The sequence below is a fragment of the Raphanus sativus genome, chromosome 5 (assembly GCF_000801105.2).
Source record: "Raphanus sativus cultivar WK10039 chromosome 5, ASM80110v3, whole genome shotgun sequence".
Taxonomy (NCBI): Eukaryota; Viridiplantae; Streptophyta; class Magnoliopsida; order Brassicales; family Brassicaceae; genus Raphanus; species Raphanus sativus.
In genome coordinates this window covers 34,034,824-34,061,946 of record NC_079515.1, presented here as the reverse complement: position 1 = coordinate 34,061,946, position 27,123 = coordinate 34,034,824, and the positions used below count along the sequence as shown (strand labels likewise).

At 34.5% G+C, this 27,123-nt stretch overlaps 4 protein-coding genes, 1 long non-coding RNA gene and 1 pseudogene across 6 annotated transcripts; 3 read left to right on the top strand and 3 right to left on the bottom strand.

Annotated features, from left to right (window-relative positions):
* Nucleotides 1-316: 316 nt before the first annotated feature.
* On the bottom strand, nucleotides 317-5,942 carry LOC108836236 (uncharacterized). Of its 2 annotated transcripts, XM_057010217.1 has the most exons (5): nucleotides 4,905-5,942; nucleotides 4,360-4,809; nucleotides 4,101-4,264; nucleotides 3,686-3,751; nucleotides 1,870-2,213 (listed from the first exon to the last, which is right to left on the bottom strand). In XM_057010217.1, the coding sequence occupies exons 2-5, from the start codon at nucleotides 4,418-4,420 to the stop codon at nucleotides 1,905-1,907; spliced, it is 600 nt and encodes a 199-aa protein (XP_056866197.1). In that variant the 5' UTR covers nucleotides 4,421-4,809; nucleotides 4,905-5,942; the 3' UTR covers nucleotides 1,870-1,904. The 2 variants fall into 2 exon arrangements, with proteins under 2 accessions (XP_056866196.1, XP_056866197.1); XM_057010216.1 differs by having other exon boundaries at nucleotides 317-2,213; nucleotides 3,686-4,264.
* A 136-nt stretch (nucleotides 5,943-6,078) lies between these two features.
* On the bottom strand, nucleotides 6,079-8,375 carry LOC108829624 (uncharacterized). The gene is made up of 5 exons (XM_018603244.2): nucleotides 8,191-8,375; nucleotides 7,008-7,907; nucleotides 6,782-6,934; nucleotides 6,446-6,697; nucleotides 6,079-6,327 (listed from the first exon to the last, which is right to left on the bottom strand). Exons 2-5 carry the CDS (start codon nucleotides 7,896-7,898, stop codon nucleotides 6,196-6,198), a joined length of 1,428 nt encoding a protein of 475 aa, XP_018458746.1. The 5' UTR covers nucleotides 7,899-7,907; nucleotides 8,191-8,375; the 3' UTR covers nucleotides 6,079-6,195.
* Nucleotides 8,376-9,312: 937 nt separating this feature from the next.
* LOC130495273 (uncharacterized) lies at nucleotides 9,313-10,831 on the top strand. Its single transcript, XM_056986787.1, has 4 exons — nucleotides 9,313-9,485; nucleotides 9,675-9,939; nucleotides 10,029-10,223; nucleotides 10,302-10,831. Exons 1-4 carry the CDS (start codon nucleotides 9,394-9,396, stop codon nucleotides 10,698-10,700), a joined length of 951 nt encoding a protein of 316 aa, XP_056842767.1. The 5' UTR covers nucleotides 9,313-9,393; the 3' UTR covers nucleotides 10,701-10,831.
* LOC130495274 (probable beta-1,4-xylosyltransferase IRX10L) lies at nucleotides 10,709-11,501 on the bottom strand. Its single transcript, XM_056986788.1, has one exon. It carries the CDS (start codon nucleotides 11,484-11,486, stop codon nucleotides 10,893-10,895), a length of 594 nt encoding a protein of 197 aa, XP_056842768.1. The 5' UTR covers nucleotides 11,487-11,501; the 3' UTR covers nucleotides 10,709-10,892.
* A 12,290-nt stretch (nucleotides 11,502-23,791) lies between these two features.
* LOC130494977 (putative transcription factor BOFH) lies at nucleotides 23,792-25,461 on the top strand (annotated as a pseudogene).
* Nucleotides 25,462-26,263: 802 nt separating this feature from the next.
* Nucleotides 26,264-27,119, top strand: LOC108862336 (uncharacterized). The gene is made up of 3 exons (XR_001950995.2): nucleotides 26,264-26,402; nucleotides 26,500-26,567; nucleotides 26,987-27,119. It is a non-coding gene; the product is annotated as an uncharacterized LOC108862336 (long non-coding RNA).
* Nucleotides 27,120-27,123: the final 4 nt, after the last annotated feature.

Sequence of the window (27,123 nt, the reverse complement as noted above, 5' to 3'; positions counted from 1 at the left end):
AGAGGATGGTACATTTGGCTTGGATGTAGAGTAATTCATAGTGCAAGTAACGAATATAGAAAGAGTTGTTATAACTTACAGGTCCATAGACCATTGCGTATCGTGTGACCCATTACAGAAAATTTCTTACACGTAAGTAACTAAGAGCATCATTAACCCAACCACTCTAATGGGGGTGCTTAATAATTTTTTAACAATAAATGAGTGTTAAGCAATTATATTAAGCAACTTCTAATTTAATGTCCTCCAATGGTAGTTGCTTATTTAGGGGTGCTTAAAAAAATTAAACATTGATTTATTTAAGATAAAATTGACTTATTATATGAAACATATTAAAAGATAACAATAAAAACATAAATTGAAATAAAAACATAAAAAAAACATTAGTAAATAAACGAGAATAATTTGAAATCCGGTCCCGAGATTAGTTGTTGTCTCCTTCATGCCCAAATTTATGCCATATATGTTGAACCAAATCATCTTTCAATTGTTGATGCATTTGTATATCACGAATTGTAGTTTCAGTAGGAATCATATCGGGAATCATTGAATCTGTATTTGTAGAAAAGTTGAGATCGACATGTGAACCTTCTCCATCTTGGAACCCTGAAATATCATACCGAATGTATCCACCTCGTTCGTTTACCCACACCACATCATCTCGTTCGTTTTCTACTATCATATTATGGAGTATGATACATGCTTTCATAATCTTCCCAACCTTAACTTTATCCCAAAAAAGTGCTGGATTTTTAACAATGGCAAAGCGAGCTTGCAGGACTCCAAAAGCACGCTCGACATCTTTTCGGACAGCTTCTTGACGTTGAGCAAATAAAACTGCTTGCGGACTTTGTGGTAGTGGAATAGATTGGATAAAAGTTGCCCATTTCGGGTAAATACCATCGGTGAGATAGTAAGTTAAATGATACTCTCTTCCATTAACGGAGTACGTGACTTGCGGAACTTGACCGTGTATTAAGTCATCAAAAACAGGTGAACGATCAAGAACATTGATATCATTAAAGGTACCTGGAGATCCAAAAAATGCATGCCATATCCAGAGATCATATGAAGCAACTGCCTCTAAAACGATTGTTGGTTTATCCGAACCTCGAGAATATTGCCCTTTCCAAGTAGTGGGACAATTCTTCCACTCCCAATGCATACAGTCGATGCTTCCTATCATCCCGGGAAATCCACGATGCTCTCCAATATAAAGTAGGCGTTGAAGATCAGCTTCTGTTGGTCTTCTTAGATACTCATCGCCGAACAATTGAATTATTCCTTCAACAAAATTCTCCAAACATGACCGACTTGTACTTTCAGCGAGGCGGAGGTATTCGTCGACAGTATCAGCAGCACTACCATATGCCAAGAGACGAATGGCTGCTGTACACTTTTGTAGTGGAGAGAGACTAAGCCTTCCGAGAGCATCTCTCTTTTGTCGAAAGAATTCAACTTCATTGGAGAGTCGATCAACGATATGCATGAACAATGGTTTGTTCATTCTAAAACGTCGTCGGAATAGATGACCTTCGTATGTTGGAGTTTCGCTGAAATAATCATTCCACAAGCGTAGATCGCCTTCTTCACGATTTCTTTCAATATATTGTCTTTTTTTTCTGGTGTTGGTTTTTTTTCCATTATTAATGGCAACATTCTCGAGAGCTTGATCGAAATATTGATCGAAACGTTGATCAAAACGTTGATCAAAACGTTGATCAAAATATTGATCAAAACGTTGATCAAAACTTTCATCAGTTACTTTTTCAAAATTGTTATTAGAAGAAGATGCCATATTAGTGGGCAAATAGTTGGAAGAGAGAAATAGTTGGAAGAGAGAAAGAATTGTGGATTTTAGAAGAGAGATAGATTGTGATTTTGGTTTCAATTGGTATGCAAAGTTATATAGACACATACAAGACTTGACACAAGAAAAAAAAGATACAAGACTCGTGACACATACAAGAGTTGACACAAGAAAAAAAATGACATACAAGAGTTGACACAATACCCGTGACACAACAATACAAAAATACAACATACAACAGACCCTTGACACAAACAAGACTCGTGACACAACAATACAAATGACACACTGGTGACACAAAAATACAAGACCCGTGATGACACAAAAATACAACATACAACAGACCCTTGACACAAACGAGTAGACACAAGCATTTCCTCTTCCCATTCCGCTCCCATTGCTCCTGAAAGTAACAATAATATGAAACATAAGCACAATAATATGAAACAGAAGAGCATTCTCATTACTTAAACATAACAAGTACATTAATATGAAACAAACAACATTAAAAAACATGAAACAAAGAACAAATAAGAACATGAAACAGAGAGCAAATAAGAACATGAAACAAAGAGCAAACAAGAACATGAAACAGAGAGCAAATAAGAACATGAAACAGCAACGAGACTAGCATGAAACATAGAGCAAATAAGAACTGACTAAGTTCAGAACAACTCAGCAATGAGCTTCTTCTTTAGCGTTTCTTCATAGTCAGCGAGTGGCTCTGTTTTGGCCAGTAGACGGTCAAGTAGACCTGTCTTGGCTTGCTTTTCTTTCCTACACCAATCCTCTTCTTTAACCTCCCACATACGGTGAAAGCCCTCTACCTCCTTGTCCTCTTCCAATGGCTTTTTACCGCGGCGCTTGGCAGCCTTAACACCAGGGGGCCGCTCCATTACATCAACCGATTGACCACTTACATTGTCAGTTGCGTGAGATGTTGAGGACTCAACTTCGTCCTCACCTTTTCTCTTTTTACCGGTTTTGTCTGTAGATATAAGACACCACTTCTGGTCATAGCGAAGCTCCTTCCAGGCGTGTTCCAGACTGAACTTTTTGTTATATCTGTTGAAGTAGATAACGTGAGCTTCTTTGAGAACATCATTGTCATTTTGGCCTGAAGTTTTGGCTCTTGTTGCGGCTTCATATGCTCCGCAGAACTTGCAGACTTGATCATTGATCTTGTGCCACCGATTCTTGCAGTGCAGTTGCGCTCTTTTTTCAATGCCTGCAAGCTTCGGACTAGCAGCCATGTAGTCTGCTATTCTCTTCCAGAAGGCCCCACACTTCTGTTCGTTCGAAACAATAGCATCTTTGCTGGTGTTTAACCAAGCGCTGATGAGGACCAGATCATCTGTTGCTGTCCAAACCCTCCGTTCTTTACGCTGAGCTGGACTGTGTTGCTCCAAGTTTGCATCTTGTGTGGCTTGCGTGCCAAATAAAGGAATGGGGGAAGATTCAACGAAATTTAAATTCAAAAATGGATTGGAATCCATTTTTGAATATGTCTGAGGTAATAGAGAGATGGAAGATAAGAGAGATGGAAATGAGAGAAGATAAGAGAGATGGATTCGGATGAGAAGTCAGATGAGAAGAAGGCGAGTTTAATAGAGACTATGAGAGATGCATTCATCACTCACACAAACAAATGGACTAGACATTTATCTAACTCATTAACCACAAAGATGTTGAAAAAATCTTAATCACAGACTTAAAGCAAGACATCAATTACGGTTTCTAGCTAACCATCACTTCTATTTATCACACAACCCTATTCTACCGCTAAGAAACCATTTATTACACTTCACCAAACATTAACTATGTATCTCAACAAACCTAAAGCTTTCAATGAAGTCATTAGAAGAAGATATTTACCTGTCTCGTGAAGACCAAATGTACTCCTCTGCTTTGAATATGTTGCTTCGTCTTGTAGCCTCCATCCTCGCATTAAGACACAAACACACAGAAACGAATCAAATATCCAAAGAGCGAAAACAGATAGAAATAAACTAAGCTTTGATCCTTCCATCTTAATTGAAACAAATCCTAGGTGAAAGTAACTATTGTTTGATGAATCCTTAAACTGAATCCTAGTTGTAACTATTTGATGAATCCTAGTTACAAACAAATCTATTTTCATCTATCTCGGTCCAATATCTATTATGATAACAAGCACTGAAGAGTATAAAATCATGTATAGAAATTACAGAACAAATCTATTTTCACCTAGTTACAGAACAAATCGAATCATATTTGATGAATCCATCTCAATACAAAACAGAAGCTTTACCTTCGCCGAGAGAGAGCTCCGTCGCCGTCGAGGAGAGCTCCGTCGCCGTCGAGGAGAGCTCCTCGCCGTCGAGGAGAGTTCTGTCGCCACCGATATACCTAATCGACGAGGTAGAAGGAAGGCTTCATATCCACCGAGAGAGAGCTCCCTCGCCACCAATACACCTAACCAACATATAACAAACAAAAAACGGCCGATCAGAACAATAGGATTCAAAATCCAAACACATGCAAAATCGAAGATCACAACAAACGCTTACCTGGAGATGAGAGGAGAGCCAGCGTCGCGAGAGGTCCGTCGCCTTCTAGGAGAACCACCATCTTGATCGTCGACGCGGAGCCACCGAGGGAGACGTCACCGACGATAACAGAGCCACCGAGACGAAATCGATTCGCCTTTCGTCGGGAGAGAGGATTCGAGAGAGAGAGAGAGAGAGAGAAAACCAAGTTTGGTTTCGTTTCACGCGTAACCGAAACTCTCCCCTCTCATTTCTTGACACGTGCACACAAGCAGCGTGGTTTCACGGGCTTAATTAAGCGCCGTGTTTTTCCTTTTCCTATTTTTTTTTTTATTTTTAATTATACTTAATGCTAAGCGTTGATCAAAACACGCGCGTTAATGATGCTCTAAGTACCATCACCAAAATATCAACATTAGAGTAAGCGGACAACATATTCTTTTCAGGGCCGTCTCAAACCCTTCCTAGACCCTGTTCAAAAAAAAAAATAGAGCCCTTTTTAATAACCTAAAATAATTTATATGCTTTTTCTGATAAAATATTGCTATAACATAAAGTAACTATACCAATCTGTTTTTTTTTCATCTGAATAATGCCAATCTTCTAGCTTTTTTTGATGCAAAGTCATCGACCAAATCATCAAACTTGATCTTTTCCAAAATATCATTTTCAATTGCAATCATCGCTAGCCCATTTAATCTTTCTTGTATCATTGTTGTCCGCAGATATGACTTCAACAATTTTAGTTTCGAAAAACTTCTCTCTGCAGATGCAACAGTTACAGGAATAGTTAGTAAAATTCTATAGGCAATAATAGCACTTGGAAAAGAATTAGCACGCAGCAAATAATTCAAAATGTCAATAGGATATATTATCTCTTTTGGCATAACTTCTCATCGTTTACTTTTTCTAAATCATCATCATTTGAATTCAAACAATCAGCATTTTTAAGATTACTCTCACAAACATCATCACAATCATTATCATCTCTAGGCACACAAACATCAACACTATCATCCTTTTTATTCATATCTTCTGTATTTTCATTTTCAGTTTCATTGTTTTGAGTGGAAGAAGCATCTTTTGGTTTTTTAATTAAAAACTTATGAAAAGCACCTCTTTGAAACTCTATGAATTTTTCAGTTTCTTTTTTCTTTTGACGTTTTTTGTGTCCACAATCAGGAGCCATAATCAAATAAATAATAATAGAACAATAGAACCTGGATAGTGGTTAGACAAAAAGGAAAAAGCTGTAGACTCTTGATTTGATCAGACACGAACTTGGAGATTCTTCTTTTTATCTTCTCCACAGAAACTTAGAGCAGTCTTTCTTCTATGTCTTTGCTTATATTTTTTTTGGAAAAGTTGGTGAAAAAAATTATATATTTCTCTCCTATTTATAATCACTAATTAATAGTAATTTCCTAAACAAAATCAAATTAAAATACTAACTTTCTAAACTTACATCGGATATCACCAACAGCTATTTTTTACTTTCCAAAATATATAATTGATATAAATGCTAGTTAACTCCTAACTTAATGCATTTTTGTTAGTTATGTTAACAAAATCGAATTTTTAATTATATGTATATTTATTGCTTAGTAAATACGAAAATTAAATTTAAATATAGCTATAGGTTTTTTTTTATAAATAATATGATATTATATTTATAAGTATTACTAAAACAAGAAAAATTATGGACCCTCTAAAATTTTGGACCCTGTTCGACCGCTCCACTTGCAGGTGTAAAAGACGGCCCTGATTTTTTTATTTTGATTCTTTTGTATACAAGAAGAAGAAAAAAAAACAGAACACTATAAAAATCCACTGTTGTGGTCAACATAGTTTTACTCTTTAGGTGCTAAGTGATTGGTAACCATCTTCCCTGTTCTGTCTCCGGTATACCACGGCGGCTATTAGAACCACAACCGCCACCACCACCGTCACTGCCAGAAAGGTTAAAAAGCTCACGCTTTTCGCATGTGCCTACAATAAAAAAAATGATGGATACTCCACGTTAAGTAAAGTAAATATATCTCCCGGAAACGTATATTTAACTGAAACCGGTCTGACATAAACCAAGATTTATGTACGGGAAGTGTACCTGGAAAAGTGCAGGCAAGGAGCTCTCCGGTTCAGGCAGCTGCTGAGCAACCAGCATGTAAAAGAGTCCCATAACCCCGGTATGACCAACGGCACTACTGTAATTGAACTCCAAAGTCAGTGTCTCTCCAGAACTCACTTTCACCGGTGCTTCAGGATAACAAGAAGACATTCCAACAATATAACCAGCTTCGTTTCCAGGCTCATCTCCATTGCCATACTTTGGCATCGAAGTGCAAATCCCCTCACCGTCCTGATCAAATCCACAACAACACAAAGAAAAGCCTCAGTTTCAATCCATTAGCTTAAAACAAAAACCACTCTTTACTTTAATTACCTCTCGGTATAGAGCAGCACCGATACCACCCGCGTGCTGGTGAGCTGCTCCGTAGACAATATACCCGTTAAACGGCATCATTAAGCTCTTCTTTTTAACGTCAACGCATCCATCGCCATTGGTTTTTTTGCACGGCTTCACCTCATATTCCACCTGAAAAAAAAAATAATAATAATTTATAAGAACTTTAGAAAGAATGATCTCTAAGTAAAAAGATTTTACTGACATGGCAAAAATGTTCTTGGCTATCTCCTGTTGAACCTTCCGAACGTTCCCAAGAATCGGTAACATCGAGGATATAAACCTTAGCGGGCACCACCACCGAGCTGTCCCAATCAACCCATCTCACGGTATACTTAAGATACAGAGTTCTCGTCTTCTCCTCCACATTATCAAACCCGTTTCTCACAAGACACTGAGTCTTATCGTAGCAGCAGTACAAACCACCTTTGTAATCCGGTTTTATAGCTCGACCATACTCGTCGATTGTTACATTATACAGATCACAACGACACTCCGTGCATCCCGATCTATCCACAACACCCCTCGTGTCAATCGCGTGGATGTTGAGAAGCCATTTGAACTCGTAACCATCAGGTCTTTCCTCCGGATTATCGATCTCGATCGCGTAAGGATCAGGGACACGCGTCGAGGTCTTGCGTGTCTCTGATCCTAACCCGAAGAAATGCCTGACCGTGTTCCTGCACAGCCCTCCGTTCTTAACGAGGATGTAATCGGGGAGACTCGAACCAGAACCAGCGAGATGCCTGGAGAACCCGTGGTTCCTAGGCATGTCTCGGTGAGAGAGGTTGAAACCTTTGCGAACGTAGTAAGGCTGGACGACCCAGTGGTGGAGATAGGTTTCGTGGAGAGGGACGGGGTTGCCGTCTTGGTCGACGACTTCGGCGTCGAAGGATTTGATGCCTATGTGACCTCTGGGGAAATCGACGTCGAAGAGGAAAGGATTGGCGACTGATCCTGGATGCATCACTAGCTTCGGTGATAAGAAAGTTGCAGACTTTATCTTCTGATTCTCGGTCTTGAGAAACCCGTGGCTCCTCGGTGATATGGTTAACGCCACCAGAAGAAGTAAGGTCGAGATAAGACAACGATCCATTGTCTTCTCCTGTTTCCATGTCAATATATATATATATATATATATACACAGTTAATTAGTCATAAATTACTCAGAGAAGCAAGAAGAGATCAAGGAGAAAGCTCATTTGCTAGAATCAAGTTTCGAAAACGAACACTCTTTAACATAAAACCAGTTTCGGATTAGACATAACATAAACAGAGATATCTACTACGTGACTACTTTCTCTAACCTTTGTTTCTAATTCGCTATTCCAAAACCCAGAATTCGATTGCTAAATCAAAAGCAGACACACAGGGGAGAGATTTATTACCCGATGATTTTCCCGCGTATTCAAAACGTTCGTTGATCTGTCTCTCCGATGTGTCGGAAAGATTAGTGAAGTTTTTCTCTCTTCGATCCTAGTTATTAGTTTAATAAAGTGACCCACGAGGAACGATTCGAGAGTGTTATCTATTTATCGTGGGAACGATAACGGGCTCCTATCCTCCTGTAAAAGGAAGCGCAGAGAGACGTAGGACACTAGCTTTCGTTCTACTTGACAAGTGTAGCCAATGACATCATCGCTTTCGTCATTAATTATCCTCTTTCATGTTCTCGTTCCACAAAATAAAATACTAAATATTTACGGTAAGATGATTTGATGACCGACATAGATTGTTAAACATCAAATTCACTAAGATAAAATAAATTTTAAAAAGCTTAGAAAAATTCTAAAGAAATTTGTTTTCATAAGATATTTAAAAGGTTAGATAGTTTGATTAATAAGGTTATAAGATTGCCTACTTGTGTTTAGCATTTGGATTCGGTTTTACTGTGCGCATAGTTCGTTTTTTATTAAGAGAGCAGGTTATTATTAACGGCGGTGCCTGACTTAGAAATTAATCAGACATAAAGTCCGAATTACCTCCAAAGTATTAAAAAAATTAGACTATAAAAATCGATCTAGACTACAATTTAGTTTCCTCCGAAACGATTTTTCTAAAATCTGATTTATACAATTCATATCAGTTTAAATTGTTATAAATTAATTTAAATTTATCTAAACTAGTCTACATATATTAAAAAATAATAAAATTAGTATAAGTCTGCATATTTGTCTAATTTCTTTTGTTTTGTATGTATAGTTTTGATAATTCATCATAATAATTTTATAATTAAATAAAAAAAACTAAAAATATTTTATATAAATGCGAAATATATAAAAATAATATTTTTTTTAATGCTTAGACCTATCTAAATTCTGGATAGTTGCTACTTCTTTATAAAGCGCCTAGTTACCGCTTACCGATTTATTGAACATTTAAAAAACAAGATAATGGGACTAAATAGTTTGATTAAAAGGTTTTGGGCCAGTATGTGGTTTCAAAAGAAGTTAAAGGTATTCATTCGTAAATATTGAAGAGCTGACGGCTAAATGTTAAAATGTTTTTTTTTTATTTGCTACGGACAGGACTACGAGAAACTTTTACACCTTCAGTACGACGAGAGCGAGGGAGGAAGAGAAGAAGGCGGCATGACGAACAAGGAGAAAGCGCGGGAGAGAAGGGAGAAGAGGATGCAGGAGATCTCTCTCCTTCGAACCATCCCTTACTCTGACCACCAGAGGTATCAATCTCAGTTTTCACAAGCATTGTGTTAACTCTCAAAATGTCTAGCTTCTCTGTAGTGTTTTAACTATGTTAAGTTGTTAAAGTGGTTGAAGGGTTTATGGAGATAGAGATTGAGTGTTGTGTTCAGTATCACTCTTCTTCTTGAATTAGCTTGTGATTAGGCTTTTGAATTGATATGGTGTAGATGGTGGTCTTCTGACAATGTAGCAGTGGTGACTGGTTCAAACCGAGGTATCGGACTCGAGATCGCGAGACAGCTCGCTAGCCACGGATTGACCGTTGTTCTTACAGCCAGAAACGTCAATGCTGGTGTCGAAGCAGTTACTTCCTTGAGGCACCAAGAAGAAGGTCTCAAGGTTGATTTCCATCAGCTTGATGTCACGGACTCTTCCTCGATTAAAGAGTTTGGTTGCTGGATTAAACAAACATTTGGAGGTCTTGATATTCTCGTAAGATCATCCTTATGGATTCAGAGGATAGTTCTTCTGTCTTGAATATGCAGTTTGTGTGACTGTTGTTATTATATATATATATTCAGGTGAACAACGCAGGTGTCAACTACAATCTTGGCTCAGATAACTCTGTTGAGTTTGCTGAGACGGTTGTATCTACTAATTACCACGGAACCAAAAACATGATCAAAGCTATGATACCGTTGATGAGACCCTCTCCTCAGGGAGCTCGTATCGTTAACGTTAGTTCCAGGCTAGGTAGAGTATACGGAAGACGTAATGTAAGTAAACTATTTCACTCTTTTTTCTTTTTCAAGTTAACTTTCTAGTAAATTGTGTGGAGTTGCATGCTTGTGCAGAGGCTTGCGAATGTAGAGTTGAGAGATCAGCTAAGCAATCCGGATTCTCTGACAGAAGAACTTATAGACCGAACCGTCTCTACATTCATCGACCAAGTGAAAGACGGAACTTGGGAATCAGGCGGGTGGCCTCAGACGTTTACTGACTACTCCATGTCTAAGCTTGCTGTCAATGCTTACACTAGAATGATGGCGAAAGAGCTTTCGACAAGACAGGAGGGAGAGAAGATTTATGTTAACAGCTTTTGTCCTGGTTGGGTGAAGACTGCAATGACTGGCTTCGCTGGTAATATGTCTCCTGAAGATGCAGCTGATACCGGAGTTTGGCTTAGCTTGGTTCTCTCTCAAGAGGCTGTTACCGGAAAATTCTTTGCAGAGAGACGTGAGATTAACTTCTGAAAGGAAGGTTGGTGAAAGCTTGATGGATTATGTAGTGGCTTTTTTTTTCTTTGTCAAAGCTTTTCAGAAAACAATGCCACTTACTAAGTTGATGGTTATACAAAACAATTCTACAAAATACAGACAAGAAACCAAGCAACCAATAGAATCAACTGTATCAAATTCCACATCTCTTCGATCGCATATGTCCTTTCACCAAGGTTTCAGATCAGCGACCGGTCCTGCTGTCCAGTTCAACAGCTTCTCACCTGGCCTCAGATAGACACTCCTATCATGAGGCAGCTTGCGAGCCAACCCGTTCAACACTTGATGAAACGCATCCCCTGGTTGAGCTGGTTGCGGGAACAGCATCGCCTGTTTCATCGACGGGTTTGCCAACAACCTCTGCTTCCTCAGTATAACCTCTGGTGGGATAGATGTGAGTATGGTGTCCAAGTAAGGAACATCCTTCTCGTCCACAAACACACCAATGTCTTCCCAAGGGATCGCATCTGCAAATGGTAGCACAATGTCGTCTGCTATGATCACAGGGATGCAACCGAAGATCACGGCTTCTACTAGTCTTGGACTCCATGGGGCCCATCCCAGTGGGCATAAGCAGAAGATTGCTCTCTGCATGTCTTCGTAATACGTTGTCGGGTGCTCTGTTGAGATGTCGAACAGCGGATTGTCCTTGAAGTTTTCCCACACAGCTGCTCGTGCACCCCTGTGCCCGTTTTTGACAAACAATACATCATCACTGATTATGAGAAATTCACGGATGGTAATATACCATATGATAAACATTCTGATTAAAACTTGATCCTCAATAGGTAGACCAAAAGATGATCAGTATTTGCTTATAAATTGTAATGCACTTGAACATATATGCTTATGATAAATATTTTGATATATTATATTGTTTTAATTTAGCTTATGATTTATGAAAAAAAATGTTGTTATATTTATAGACTATATGTATTATTTAGCTTTTTATTTGTGATAAATTTGTAAATTTGACTAAAAATTTATGATAAAAATGAGTTGTTAAATTTGTAAATTTGACTAAAAATTTATTACCAATAAATTATAATATTTGGATAGATGTAAATATATTTAAACTATATTTTATTTATTTAAAATATAATTTTACAAATTTAAACTACATGTTTCTTTTATCTGTAACATATATTTGCCTTATTTGTTTGAAGTGCTAATTTCGAAAATTAAATGTATGATTTAGTTTTATGACAAAAATATTGTTATATTTGTATATTTGACCAAAAAAATATTACCAAGTAAACATAATATTTTTGTGGATGTAAATATATTTAAAATACATTTTATTTATTTAAAAGACAATGTTACAAATTTTTTAAAATAAAATATGAATAAAATGATAATAGCCGCAGCGTCTGTCAAACGAACGGTATTTAATTCTGCTTCCTGCGTCGGCGTCAGCATCGGCGTCAACTTCCTGCGTCTTCGAAACGAACAGCAATCTGCGTCGGCGTCGGCGTCAGCGTCGGCGTCAGCGTCTATAAAACGAACATCAGATAAACGAGTTTGACGCAGCCGCTGACGCCGACACCGACGCTGACGTTGAAACCTGCGGCAACCAAACGAACAGGACTCATATCGAAAACGACATGAGGAAGAGAGTTGATAATAGAAGGTTCGTGCGTGCGACGCTTATGCGACGTCGTTTCGATGTGATCCATTTACTTGACGCCAAGGAGAAGTCGTTGGGGGTGATGAGAAGTCAACGTCATGATCCACATTTTTTACTTTTTTAAGAACGTAACTGATAAAAAATGAGACAGAATCCATGGACTTTGACGAGCTTTTAGGCCCATTTATCGTTTTCATGGCTTTTTAGACGATTCTTTGTTGATTATAAAGTGGCCTGTTTTTACATTTGAACCATGAAGCATAGAAACTCAACGCAAGTCAACACCTCTGTTTTTGCAACAACTAGGGTTTTATGAACATACTACCTTCACTTCCCAATACCTAAAACTAAGATTTCGAAGACAACAAAAAAATGTATCCATACATGTGGAGACAAATTAAAGATGTGTTAACTTTATAAAAAAGGGAAAAAAAGGCGATATGTTTTTTGTTCTTTAACTGAAACTTTTTTTTCGATTAAGACAAGTATGACGTTGAAAATAGGGTAGTAATAGGGGATTTACAACGCATAAATCAATCTTTTCAGGATTCTAAGACTCCAACAGTTAAATAACAGTAGAAAGAACTGTATTAAGTCGCAAGCCGCAATGATGAACATGATGACATAACAGTATAGTAAAATTAAAAGGTTTGGACATGAGAGAAAGGACAAAGTAATGGTAAGAGGAACCTGTGGGACTCATGAGAAGGAGAGAGGAGGATAAGGCTGGGCCATGTGAGGGAGAGAGAGAGTGAGACAGTCAAAATAGAAATAGACTTTTTTTGTCAAGTAAATAGAAATAGACTGACCATTACAATTGGCAGACTGCCAGAACTCCGATTTGACCTGTCGTTTCTTCATTGGCTACCTACAGTTTTCTTATCGGCTCAATCTTTATTTTTAACTACTCTTTTTTTGCTTTCAAACGGCTTTGTTTTGTCCTTTTTCTTATTCTTTGTGTTCACAACTGTTCATTGACAAGCCTTACTTGACTAGGGATTGTTCACTCCTATTTCTAGTTTTAATGTGATTCATCGATTTTCTTAGAATCATAAATAATTTTGATTTTTTTTTTTGTTAACGGTGAAATTTCGGTTTTGGTGATTGGTTATATATAGCATTGTAATTTATCAGTTTGAGAATCTAATCTATTAAAGGAGAAGTACAAATTGTATTTACCCCTTAAAGTTACACAAATATTACAAGAGAATGCCACTAGGGTTAAAACACTGTGTTTTGTATTTAAATTGAACCGATGTCGATGCTGAGATCAAACCGGAATGTTGTGCTTAAACCGACGTCGATGTATAACCAAGATTTTTTCCAAAATAACTCCCTATATTATAGCACAAATTAATAACAATAAGATATAAATTAATGATATTCCTATATTCTTGGCAATCAAATATCACAATATTCCTATTTCTCTACACATTTAAGTCGCGATATCAATCAACCCGCGGATCTTATTTAAATTAACATATCAATCAGCTACTAGAATATTCCCTTTAAATGTCAATCTTGCAAATCAAGTTTTAAGTATTTATGTACATAATCCCTAATATATCATCTACTAGATTAGGACCCGCCCTAAAGGGCGGAAATTGATTTGTCAAATTTCAATAAGTAATATATGGTATATATAATATGTGTATATAATATTATATATATTTTGTGTAACATTTATATATATATACATATTAGACATATATATAATATTTTATAAAAAATATATAGAATTTAATAGTGTTATAATTTGTGTTGTACTTGTTATTAGTTTGTATTTAATCTTCTTTCATTTTTAGTATAATAATTTGCCTTGTCACACCTTTTACCTTTTAACTTATACACATTGTTATGCCTTTTTTCAAAAAAAAAACTTATACACATAGTCTCGTAAAATGTAATATATAAAGAAACATATTTAAAAAATCTACTGGCCATATGCCACCATTATTTGGTTGTTTGAACAAAAAAAATCATGTTCTTGCATAACTGTGTATGTTGTGATATGATGTAGGTGAAGAGTAAATATATGGAAGTAAAGTTAGTGATACGAATATGAGCCTATGTTGGTCTATGCCACATTATTTGGTTTTTGGAAGATCAATGAGCATAAGTATACACGGTCTTTGTATGTTTACGTTGTAAATGAGTCGGATATTTTTTCTCTTATGTCTGGAATGATATGAAACTCGTTGATTTAAGAGTGGTTCAGTTTTATATGATCTAATTATATTAAGAGATTAACCAAAATATTATAAAGTGTTACTGGTTAGGTTTAACTAATCTATGTTGGTTAAGATTTGGTTTAATTTAAGTTGGTAGGTTGCATTGTATAGGAGGCATGATATATTCTAGCAACAACTATGAAAGAGTCCAAAATTTAAATGAGAACTTCAAATAGTAGATAATCCCTAAATTAATAGATTAGATAATCTGTGTTGTACTTGTTATTAGTTTGTATTTAATCTTCTTTCATTTTTAGTATAATAATTTGCCTTGTCACACCTTTTACCTTTTAACTTATACACATTGTTATGCCTTTTTTCAAAAAAAAAACTTATACACATAGTCTCGTAAAATGTAATATATAAAGAAACATATTTTAAAAATCTACTGGCCATATGCCACCATTATTTGGTTGTTTGAACAAAAAATCATGTTCTTGCATAACTGTGTATGTTGTGATATGATGTAGGTGAAGAGTAAATATATGGAAGTAAAGTTAGTGATACGAACATGAGCCTATGTTGGTCTATGCCACATTATTTGGTTTTTGGAAGATCAATGAGCATAAGTATACACGGTCTTTGTATGTTTACGTTGTAAATGAGTCGGATATTTTTTTTCTTATGTCTGGAATGATATGAAACTCGTTGATTTAAGAGTGGTTCGGTTTTATATGATCTAATTTATAAAAGATTAACCAAAATATTATAAAAGTGTTACTGGTTAGGTTTAACTAATCTATGTTGGTTAAGATTTGGTTTAATTTAAGTTGGTAGGTTGCATTGTATAGAAGGCATGATATATTCTAGCAACAACTATGAAAGAGTCCAAAATTTAAATGAGAACTTCAAATAGTAGATAATCCCTAAATTAATAGATTAGATATTATTAAAACTGAAATACAAATTATGTTTGTTTGGAAACATAGATAACAATTTTTAAAATATGTTTGTTTGGAAACTTGGATAGCAATTTTAAAAAAAAATAGATTTGTTTGGAAACATGAATATCAGTTTAAAAAAGAACGAATAATGTTATTAAAAAAATTGGAAATCTATTATATTATGAAAAACTATCTTTTTGGGTCAACTTTAAAATATACGAAAAATGAGCTAATCTAATTATCTAAAAATATAATTTGTCTAAAATAATCATAAAATATTTTTTTTAAAAAAAATAATATATATATATATATATATTTCAAATCAAAATAATAATTTAAAGTTGATTTATATCAAAAAAAATGATTCAAAATATACATATATTCAAAATTTTAGTTTTACTAAATATTTTCCAATAACCATTATTAAAAAATGTTTTCAATATATATAAGAAAAATACAATACAATGTCAAATTTCATATACCAACTTAAATTATGATTTTTATATTTAACACTAAATTTTTAAAATATAATATATGTGATTATTTATATTATAGTACGTATAAAATACTATTAATTATATGTTTGATGTGTATTTAAAGGAAAAATATATTGTGAATTAGGGGTGGACGTTCGGGTACTCATTCGGATTTTCTTTGAGTCTGTATGGTTTTCAGGTTTCTGGGATCAAAGACTTCAATCTCATTCGGATATTTCTAAATTTTGGTTCAGATATGATTCGGATCTTTGCGGGTTTGTTCGGGTTAGGATAACCCAATTAAATTACTTTTAAAATTCATTATATACTTCTAAAAATATATAAAAAATAATATATTACATATAAATTTGAATAACATGTATCAGAATACCTTAACTTAACATATAAATTGGATTGATTTAAATATTTGGATAGATAATCAATAATTATTTTAAGTATTTTCTGGTGATTTGAGTATACTTTAACTTTTTAGATATTTACAATTGACTATTTATATATATATATATATTCAATTATTTAAACCAACTTATAAGTACCATATACATTCTAGATGTTTTTATATACATTAAATCTAAAAATTTAATATATATTTTTAAGTATATAAATCTATTTTGAATAAATTCGGGTATCTGAAATATTTCGGTTCGGATCAGATTCGGTTTCAGTTTTCTAACTACTAAAATTTTGATAATTAATCAATTTCGATTCGAGTTTGGTATTTTGTTTTGGATCCGGATCAGTTCGATTTTTTGGATTCGGGTTTTTTGCTCAACTCTAATATTAACATAAAAATAATATATTTTATAAAAATATACACCGCACGGACGTGCGTGTCAAAATCTAGTATAGTTTTATTTTCGTTGTCAAATTCTTTATCAGTTTGAGAATTTTTTTTATAAAGGTTTTCTGGTTTATATTTGCTACCTTTAGGACATATATAGGTGTAAATTGTAATTATAAAGCAGGGAGATGACAACACGTAAATCACCTTAGAGGAGATTAGACCCCGAGATTATGGGATTAGATAGACTGAAACACTTCTGACCCTCCCCTGCCCCCCTCTCTTTGTTGAGGTTTACTCTTTTGCACTTTGTTCCCTAAAATGCAAATTATAGTCGCCCATCAATTAATACTCCGGTATCTACTATTGCAATTCAAAAACTCATTTTTTGCCCGTCAAACCTCATTTAATGTTTACAAGACTTGCGTTCAGACAGTGCTGATATTTCTTATCATAAAAAATTATGGGAAATTCGGGAAAAGGGAACAAAACAACTACTCCTTCCGTTTCTTAAAGAATGTCGTTGTGACATTTTTCACACAGATTAAAAAAGTTGTTGAAATATATGTAAATTGTAATTAATTATACCCTTTTGACCAATAGTATTTTAGATAAATAAAATTATTTATAAAATCAATGCAATTTGCAATTAATTTTCAGCTGAAAGTTAGTATAATTTACATTGGAATTATAAAGTGACACTCTTTGTGTAACAAGAAAATGAGCTCAGAGTGAGACTTATTATGAAACAGAGGGAGTATGACTTTGTCCCCTTAGAATTAAAACCAAAATAATTGTCCCTATAGTACAAACAATAATGTAAATACCGTTTAATCCTTTCTGTTAATTTCCAAATACAATTATTAAAAAATTAAAAAGAAAACAGAAAGTATCAGAAACATGTCGTCTACTAGGATTCTTCTTTCTCTCCAACGAAGAGGCCATTAGGTTTCGCCATCAACACCTTCTCCGCCGTATTAGTTCTTCGGAGACTTTTAACTCATCGTCACATCTCTCTGTTGTCCTTCTTCTTTCTCTTTTCCTCTCTAAACATCAGAAATTAGAATCTTTTTGTAATCTCCGGCTACAATTGAAGTTGTTCAAGCTCGGGAGAAGCTTCTTGTCGCTGATTAAGAACAAATAGGTGTTTGATTTTCATCTTGGTTCTTCTTTCCCCAAAATTGAAGGTAGGGTTTTGAGATCCCCTTTTCGATTTTGATTATTTTTTTTGATTTTGTTGATGTGCATGTGTACTAATAAAAGATTGAATAGAGTAGAAACGCAAATTAATGGCTCACAGTGTATATTTTTGAGATTCTTCTGTGTACAATTTAACATGTTAAGTTAGAATTGTTGTGGAATACCATTATCATTCGGGGTTCTGATGCCTAAGTGACTGGTAAGGAGTTGGATTATTGATTATTTTGAAGGAGAAACTCTTGGTTTAGTTACGTATTAAGTCATTGTTCTCCCTTATAGTGGTTTGACACCTAAGTGTGATGTGCTTCTAATGTGACCTCAACTATAGCTCAATGAGTTCTGGCCTTGTTGTTTCTACTCACCATAGTTATTATTTTTCTTTTGCTGGAGTTGTTTACCGACTGGACTAGCAAAAAAAAAGATCCAGAACTCCTTTGATGGTGTTGGAGATGCTTGTGACGTTGCAATTTTGGGTTAGATGACTAATGGTTGGTTGCATATAATTTTGTTTGTGCTTATCTATGGTAGAAAGGGGCTTAGAGTTGACTCTTCTGAATTGTATATTTGTTAAGACCTGTTGCAAAATTTTGTGATACCAAGTTAATGAGTTTCTTGAAGAACTATTGTCTGATATGTCTTTGCTCTGTATGCTAATATCATGAGAGAAGTGATACTAACATGTGGATTTGTTCTCAGGAGGCTTGCTGCCCATGCTTCTCAAAATTAATAAGATAAGGACGAGGAAGAAGAGAGACTCATGTTACAAAAGGCTAGAGAACTCGACGAATTTGATCAGCAAAATATCATTTCTTTTAGTTATTCTTATATATATGATCCTTAACTCTATTATTTAGCATTGGATTTAAATCTCTTATTTAGAATTGAATCTCTTTTTAGGTTTCATACACAATAACAAACAAAGGCATACATGATATGAATTTAAATGGTCTTATTTGACTTTCTTATTAAAGGTTATTTTAGGAATTTTTTTTAAAATAAAAATGTAGAAGGGGAGAATCGAACACTTCACCTGGGTATTAATAACTACAACATAAACCACTTACACTACTTGAAACTATTGAGATTAGTGGCTGATTAGAAACTTAAATAAAATAGGGATGTAAATTTACATCTATCAAAATCGTGGTTGGCAAGAAAAACTAAAATTTAGGGAACAAATTTTTTTAAAAAAGGGAAATAAATAAGATTTAATAGATTTAGGTAATATTTTTTGACAGTTATTTCCTAGATTTTCGGATTCTGTTAAAAATCCGGTAGAACGAACTTACTACAACCCGTAGAATATGGATGACATGGTAGAACGAGTATACATAGAACGTAGACAAACGAGAGATAGGAAGAAAGTTTATTCTTCAGAGGAAGACATAAGAACATTTATTAGGGTTTACTATCTACGATTTTCGCAGAAAGTAGTATATAATGTAGATTATGTATTCTACGTTTGTAGACTCAACTGTTTTTGGTGTATTTAGCAGTCTACTATGGGTAGATCGTTGTGGCTGTAGTAGAATGCATATTATGAAACGCCGTAGATGGTAGATCTGATATAATAACAACTTTACCCCATTTTTCAAATTGTTATTCCAAATATGTTTTTATAAAACTAATATTTTTCATAAATGCACATAATTGAGTACTTCATTTTTCATATTTTTGTAAATTATTTTGTGTTGTAAATTATTTTATATGAATTTTTAAACTTTTGAAGGGTAGTGAAAGTCCAAAAATAGAAAAAATTGAAATCATTTTAAGGGGACAAAATACTACTTGTTTTGTTTTTTTTTCCCAAATTTCCCAAAAATTACTGTGTCGCTATAAATTTATTAGTTCATGAAAAACACCAGAACTGGTTGTAAATAAGACGTTCAGCATAAGGTAGGATAATTAATGGCATATACACATGCCGCAAAGAGTTTGGTACCACTCCTGCGAATAGTTTATATGCAAACTATATCGAAGTATATCAGCAATATATCCGAATTTCAAAGAGACACGGAGGTAACAAGAACTTTTTTTTTTTTTCAACTGAACTGAAGTATGTTATAAAACAAAATACAAAGAAGGGCCCATACAGCCCAACCACAAAAACAAGTAAACCTAAACCGTCCAACCCACATAAAATGAGACCCAAACCCAACCTAGTTTCCAACGCCACCACGTGTGCGAAACCGCACCAAACCAAGGCCGCGTGTCCACCAGTTAGGCTTCATCATCAGAAGGGTTATCGGTCGCCGCCGAGTTCGTAAACCGAGATCTCACCGGAATCGTGATTCACCCACACTTCCTCTTTCATAGAAATCTACGCTGTAGATGAAACAGATAACACCTACCGGAAACACCGGGGCACACACCACGACCACCAGATTCCATCTCCAACAACTGTATTGAAGATATAGGAACCAGAGTCTTTCACTAAGGCCCGAACTTTAGAAAAACGTCCATCGGTCTCACGAGACTTTATCCGAATTCGGCCACTCACCACCGCACAGAAAAAACGTTGACACAACTCGAACCCATCTACGAGAAACGAAAGTCGGCGACCACCATCCGAGAAGAAATGGTACGGCCCCAGAATCTAAACGCCGGCGACAAACGATGGATATCCCATCGCCTCCCGGAAAAACCATAGCCGGACCACCACCGACAGAAAACGGTGCGCAGCCGGAAGCCAAGACAGAAAAAATAAAATTAGAAGCTTTTGCCGGACAGGCGGTGGTTAGGAGAGCCAGAACCGCTGGCCGGAACTAAATAATTTATATATAAAGTAGGCTTTTTTATCTCCTTGGGGGAAAAATGCCATGTAGCATTCTCTTTTAACCATTAAAATATTTTCTCAATTTATATTTAATGGGTTTTAATTGGTGTTAATTGTGAAAGGCATTGAATTTTTAAACTTTCTTTCATAAATGTCCACGAGTTTATAACAGTGTTTTGAATCCGATCCGGATCCGCGGTTGAACCGGTAGATTTGGTGACCCAATGTAAATCAGATTTTTTTTGTCAGCAAAATTTAATTCATATTAATCGTATTTAGGTTTTATAAAGATTTATTTAATTCATGCTTCCTTAGCTTCATTGCCTATATATAGACGGTGTGAGAGCTCGGGTGGAAATCCCTTTACTTTTTCCATTTTAGATCATGTCGAAGTCCCAGTTTCATTGTTCAGAGTTAAAGACAAGCCGGTATAGAGATGTTGTTAAGATTAGGATACAACAATTTTGGCAAGCCTGGAATGTTAAGAAAGAGGCAAGCTGTTGGGATTGATATGTTGCTGCTTGATGGAAAGGTAAGAAGATTTGGTGAAATGTTCCACTCCGGTTAAAACATAATTTGTCCATTAAATAGAGGAGTTTACCAAACATTTATATTTTTTAGCTAAAAAAATATATTTAAATTTATCAAGATTCGTTGATATTTGCAAATAAGTGTAGACAAACAAGAATTTCGTTAACAGACAGACATAATCTTCCATTATAACAAAATTAATATAGAAAATAAATTTATGTTTCTTATTTTAAAATACATATTTTTAGAGGTCTTCAAACTAAACTAACACATACAACTCGCACCTCCATATTTAAAAAATAAACGTGGTAATCTGAAAAGTATATATTAATACTCATCAATTAGTTTACCAAAAATTGATACTTCACCCTTATTTTTTTTATAAAATTTATAAAATATGAAACTTATTCTATCTTTCTATTCTTTGAACTACATATATTAGTACAAGTTTAATAGGTGATAAGTATTCTAATAATTAATAATATAAGTATGTTCTCTAAATAAAATGTCAACTTTGCTTTATTTCTAACTAAATTAACTTTGTTACGACTATCAGCTTTTTATTCTATTTTTATTAAATCAATTAGTAACAGCCACTTATGTTATTTCTCTTTGAACTAAACAATTTCAAACAAAGTAACATACTACGTTCATTAACCACTATCAAAAATATTAGAAAAATATCATTTACTTTTAACATATTTTTATTTTCATATTTTTAACATATTTTCTTTACTAAGATCATATAATAAATTATAAATTCATGTAAAAATAAAACATACAGACGCGCGCGCCGGAAAACCACTAGTAATTTATATAGGTAACAAGAACTAAAACGTGAGAAGCAGATGAGGAAAACTAAAAACAATTCCACCAGAAGGGAAAAAATCTACAAACAATGAGTTTTTGTAAAATAAACAAAAACGGTAATTAAAAGTATTTTTTTTGTTTTACTTATCACTTTATAATCTAACGTGTAAAATGACAAAAGGTCATAGTCGGAGTAGAGAAAAAGAATGTCGATGAAAGAAAAAAGTTTGACTTGTTTTGTCCCAACTGTCAATTTTTCAGCAAGACACATATCTTCTTTATACTTTACATACGCTCTTTATTGCAAAAACAGTGACATGAAATAAGAATATATTTTTTTTTTAAAACCTAGTATTTATTTCTAGATTCTTTACTGTTGTATATATAGAAGCTGCCCGAGTGGTCATTTTTACAGTAAAGCAGTCTCCTCAAAAGAGTAAAGAAAGAGAAAAAGAGTGATAAGAGTGATAAGACTGGCTCTACTCCAAATCCCCGGTTAGGCCAATAGGTCCCCCTCCTCTTAGCAGCAAGAATATGGTGGTTGCTGACCTCTTAGACTCCACGACTCGTGACTGGAGTCTGGAGGCTATTCGTCTCCATCTACCACAATATGAGGTAATGATCAGACACATTGTCCCGAGCTCCTTGGGAATGAAAGACAAGCTGGTCTGGCTTCCTAATAATTCAGGCTCCTATTCAACTAAGTCAGGCTATGCTATTTCAAAGCTTAACGCTACCCCTGCAGCAAACAGAGAGCCCATCAAATGGAAACAGAACATCTGGAATGTTAAGTGTTTGCCTAAAATCAAGCACTTTTTGTGGAAAGTCGCAAACCAGGCTCTCCCAGTTGGAAGCAACCTGGCTAAACGAGGCCTTAATTCGAACATCCTATGTAAGAGATGCGGTGCAGCTGAGAACGAGGTCCACGTTCTGTTCTCCTGCCCCTTTGCCTCTCGCGTGTGGGATCTTGTCCCAGTTTCGATAAAACCAGTCTTACATCCAACTGCGGAAGTCCAGCACTTACTTCAGGCGTGTAAGGAGACCGTCAATCTTCCTCCTATAGGTATCTCTACTCCCCTATACCCCTGGCTGTTAGGGAATCTGTGGGTTGGCAGGAATAAATTCATTTTTGAAGACAAACGAGCGACAGAGGCGGAAATTGTTCTTAATGCCGTGAGAGAAGCCAAAGCTTGGAGTAATGCCCAAGAAAAGGTTACTGTCACTAAACTCCCGGTCCCTCAGTCCGCACCACCAAAGATGCACCGTGTCTCAGCCTCCAAATGCCACTCTGATGCGGCCTGGATGGCGGACACTTGTGACAGTGGACAAGGATGGATCATCAATAACCCTTTGGGTAGTATGGTCAAACAGGGCGAGACTTACCGTCGGTTTGTGGTCTCCCCCCTTATGGCTGAAGCACTTGCAATGAATGCAGCAATCTCCGACGCCGCTGCTCTTGGTATCAAAGACTTGGAATGTTACTCAGACTCCAAAGTCCTCATCACTCTTCTTACGGATAGGTCTCCTTCCGTGGAACTTCAGGGTATCCTCCACGACATTACTGTGTTGAGTTCTGCCTTTGAATTTATCTCTTTCTTTTATGTTCCTCGAGCTTTTAATGTTGATGCTGATCGTTTAGCGAAGTCAGCTCTTGTAAACTCTCAAGCTTACCCTTAGGGTAATGACTCTCTTAAGTTTAATTCAAGTAAGGTTTGACCAAAAAAAAGGATATGGATCCTGAAGGTTTCGCGAGTGGCTTATTCCGATGGAACCCAACTAGAGCAATAGTTCAAGCACCGACTCCGGTTCCTCAGCCGCAGCAGCAATCCCCGGCAACACCGCAGACGGTAGCGTTTGGAATGCGACTAGGTGGGTTTGTTCGGTCCTTACGGAATACGTTTTTACACGGCGGCGAAGATAGCAGAGCTAGGTTTTACGGCGAGCACCTTGGTGGGTATGAAGGACGAGGAGCTTGAGGATATGAAGAATAGTCTCTCTCATATCTATCGTTGGGAGCTTCTCGTCGGTGAACGGTACGGTATCAAAGCTGCCGTTAGAGCTGAACGGTACGGTATCAAAAAATTATCAATAAATATCTTTTGATCAAATAACTACAACATGAGTGACTTGACTAATTTCACTTATATCTAAAATCATAGATTTAACTACAATAAAAATATATAATTTATTTATTTTATAAGAATATATAATTATATAATAAAAATTTTCTTATTTTATAAATTTAAATTACAGGATGACTTAAAACATATGTACAAATGAAAAATAAAATATTAACTTACTGTTACAATTTAATTCTTTTGCAAATTTATATATATGCATGAGACTTTAGAATATTATTATTATATTAATTTATGTGTTTTGAAAAAGATACTTTAGTTTATTTTTTATGTCATTTTAACCACAATATATCTTAAGTTATACATAATATTACTAAAATATACTTATATATCTAAGATAAAAATCAACATAAATGCAAATAAGAAAATTAATTAAAAATAATAATATATTTAGAATAAAAAAATATTATAGTTGAATTCAAAGAAATAGAAGAAATTAAATATGTCCAAAGGATAACTAAATCAACTATAAAACAACAAAACTGATTAGATATAAAATATCTAAAATCATGTGTATAATTAAATTAATATAAGATTATTAATATAAATTATAAAAGCAAATTATAATTTAATAAAATTAAACTAAATATCAATCAATTATTATAATTTATTTAATTTATAAATATTTATGCCCGTGCTCATACACGGGAAAATTACCTAGTTTACAAATATATGTTATTGAGGTGGGCTTAGTTATATGTTACTTTGTAAATATATGTTATCTGTTTGTAGACTTTATATATGTCATCTACAAATATATTTACAAATATTGTTAGTTAACAAATACGGTTATTACTTTATACAAAAACTGTATTACTTTATAACACATGTCATTGAGCAAGATAAATATAAAATCAATTAAATGATGTATTTATTGAACTAATGATTGTAACCTTATGAAACTTATATTTATTTATTAATTTCTAAAAACCAACGTACAAATTTATAAATAATTAATTGAAATCTGATTATTATTCATTTTGTAACTTTTTTGGTATATAATCTGCCTGCACGTACAAGTTTAAATTCCATATTAAACTTATAGAAATTCAAAAGTTGATGTTATGTAAGTTAATAATTACAATAATTACTCCAATTTTCATATATCTACTTTCAAGGGATAGATGAAATCACATACTGGGCTTTTTTCTAGTTAAAAGTAAATTTTGACTAACAACTTGTTATGTATGAGTAAGCGTCTTAAGTTTAAAAAGTGATGCTGTTTAATATGAATCTGATTCTTGATGTGCAGGCAGAAGTGACGCAAAGGTTGAGTTATGCCAAGGAATCTGCTAGCAGAAACATGAGTGTGCAGAGTCATGGAGACCTCGCTAGAAAGTTACAGGTTAACTAAATATTCTCGGGTTTCTTTGTTGAACTTAACCAGTGGGCAGTGGTGGATCCAGAAAATTATTTAACATGAAATGCAATATAAATTTTTATAAATTATATATTCTTTATTGAATTTAACCAGCGGGCAGGGGTGGATCCAGAAAATTATTTAACATGAAAGGCAATATATATTTTTATAAATTATATATATATATTAAATGTCATTATAAATTAGTAAATTAAATTATTTTCTAATCTGTAATAGTATAATTTATATTATATGTGCTACAATTAAAAACATATATTACTTTAAAATTTTATTTTTTATTTTAAAACTTAGATCGCATGAAATATTATTTTTTATAATGTTAAATAGTGATGAGTAATATTACATATTATATAGAGACTATTATATAACATACATAAGGCTATTACAAGTTTTTTAGTTACAAGTAATTGTTAAGTAAAATATAAATAAATAATCTTTTATTTTGTAAAAGGTAAAAACTAAGATTACCAAAAGAAGAAAAGGTTAGGAAAAAGGTAAACTTGTATTACAAAAAGATGATTATATATAATAGTGTGTAAAAATATGAAAAAGAAAAAGAAAAGTTCAAGGTTCGAACAATAGTTGTATGGGGCACTAATAAATCTTTTAAGCTAAATGAGCTGCAATTTTAATCTGTATATTTTTTGGTACAAGAGATTTTATAATTTGGCATGTGGCACGTGCCATACCCCATCAAAGCTCAGTTCCACCCCTGCCAGTGGGAATTGGAGTTGACAAGCGGCACAGATTATATAATTGGTTTCTGATTGCGGATATGTTTGCCACATGAGGAAATGGAGAAGAAGCGCAGGTCTTCATCTGGTAATTATTTATGTTTAATATAGTTCATGGTTTCGATTTGATGTTTCTAGTCAATTTATGGTTTTACTTAGAAGGATAGATATGATGACTTCAACAGGCTCGAGAGAAGGATCTGGGTGGCCGATAAAGGAGGCAGCTTGTCCAACATGTACAGTGCTATTGCAGGTTAGATTTTTTAATAACACATCTTTCTTTGTGTGTTTTTCGGGTCCTATATTTTCTAGAACAAGTAAAACATGATGGTCCTCATAGATATAGTCACTTGTGTTAGTGTGTATGATCGATCGTCTTGCAAATACATTTACGAAATAGAATAGCTAGATAAATGGTTGATAATCTTACCATGTATCTATGAGATCTTTTCTACTCCTGGGGTCCTTTATTTTATAAATGTGAGGATAGAACTGCAAAGCATGCGAGCTCTAGTATCGAATCTAACAAATATTAGATCGGTGAGATTGTTGATTGGTCATCTGAACAGTTAGATAAAGCAAGTCGAGCCAAATTGGATATTTCAAGTTTGCCTTTTGTGGTCTCTTGGTACCATGTATGCGGTGATAAGACCATTTCCATATGAATTGCAGGTTCAGGTTCCAATCTCAGGATAAGAGACCATTGAGTGCGGGGTTTGCCAAAATCCTTTCCTTGTTAGCTCTTGCATTGATCATCTTTACCCGCTGTTCTTTGGTTCCTTTGATACATCTTGCTCATGTTTAGACAT

Coding starts and splice junctions, on each gene's coding strand:
- LOC108836236 (XM_057010216.1), bottom strand. CDS start 3,750: ATGGAGGCTACAAGACGAAGCAACATATTCAAAGCAGAGGAGTACATT. Junction 2,214..3,685: donor ATTTGGTCTTCACGAGACAG/GTAAATATCTTC, acceptor TGTTACTTTCAG/GAGCAATGGGAGCGGAATGG.
- LOC130495274 (XM_056986788.1), bottom strand. CDS start 11,486: ATGTTTATCATATGGTATATTACCATCCGTGAATTTCTCATAATCAGT.
- LOC108829624 (XM_018603244.2), bottom strand. CDS start 7,898: ATGGATCGTTGTCTTATCTCGACCTTACTTCTTCTGGTGGCGTTAACC. Junction 6,935..7,007: donor GCCAAGAACATTTTTGCCAT/GTCAGTAAAATC, acceptor TTTTTTTTTCAG/GTGGAATATGAGGTGAAGCC. Junction 6,328..6,445: donor CCTTGCCTGCACTTTTCCAG/GTACACTTCCCG, acceptor TTTTTATTGTAG/GCACATGCGAAAAGCGTGAG.
- LOC130495273 (XM_056986787.1), top strand. CDS start 9,394: ATGACGAACAAGGAGAAAGCGCGGGAGAGAAGGGAGAAGAGGATGCAG. Junction 9,940..10,028: donor TTGGAGGTCTTGATATTCTC/GTAAGATCATCC, acceptor ATATATATTCAG/GTGAACAACGCAGGTGTCAA. Junction 10,224..10,301: donor GAGTATACGGAAGACGTAAT/GTAAGTAAACTA, acceptor ATGCTTGTGCAG/AGGCTTGCGAATGTAGAGTT.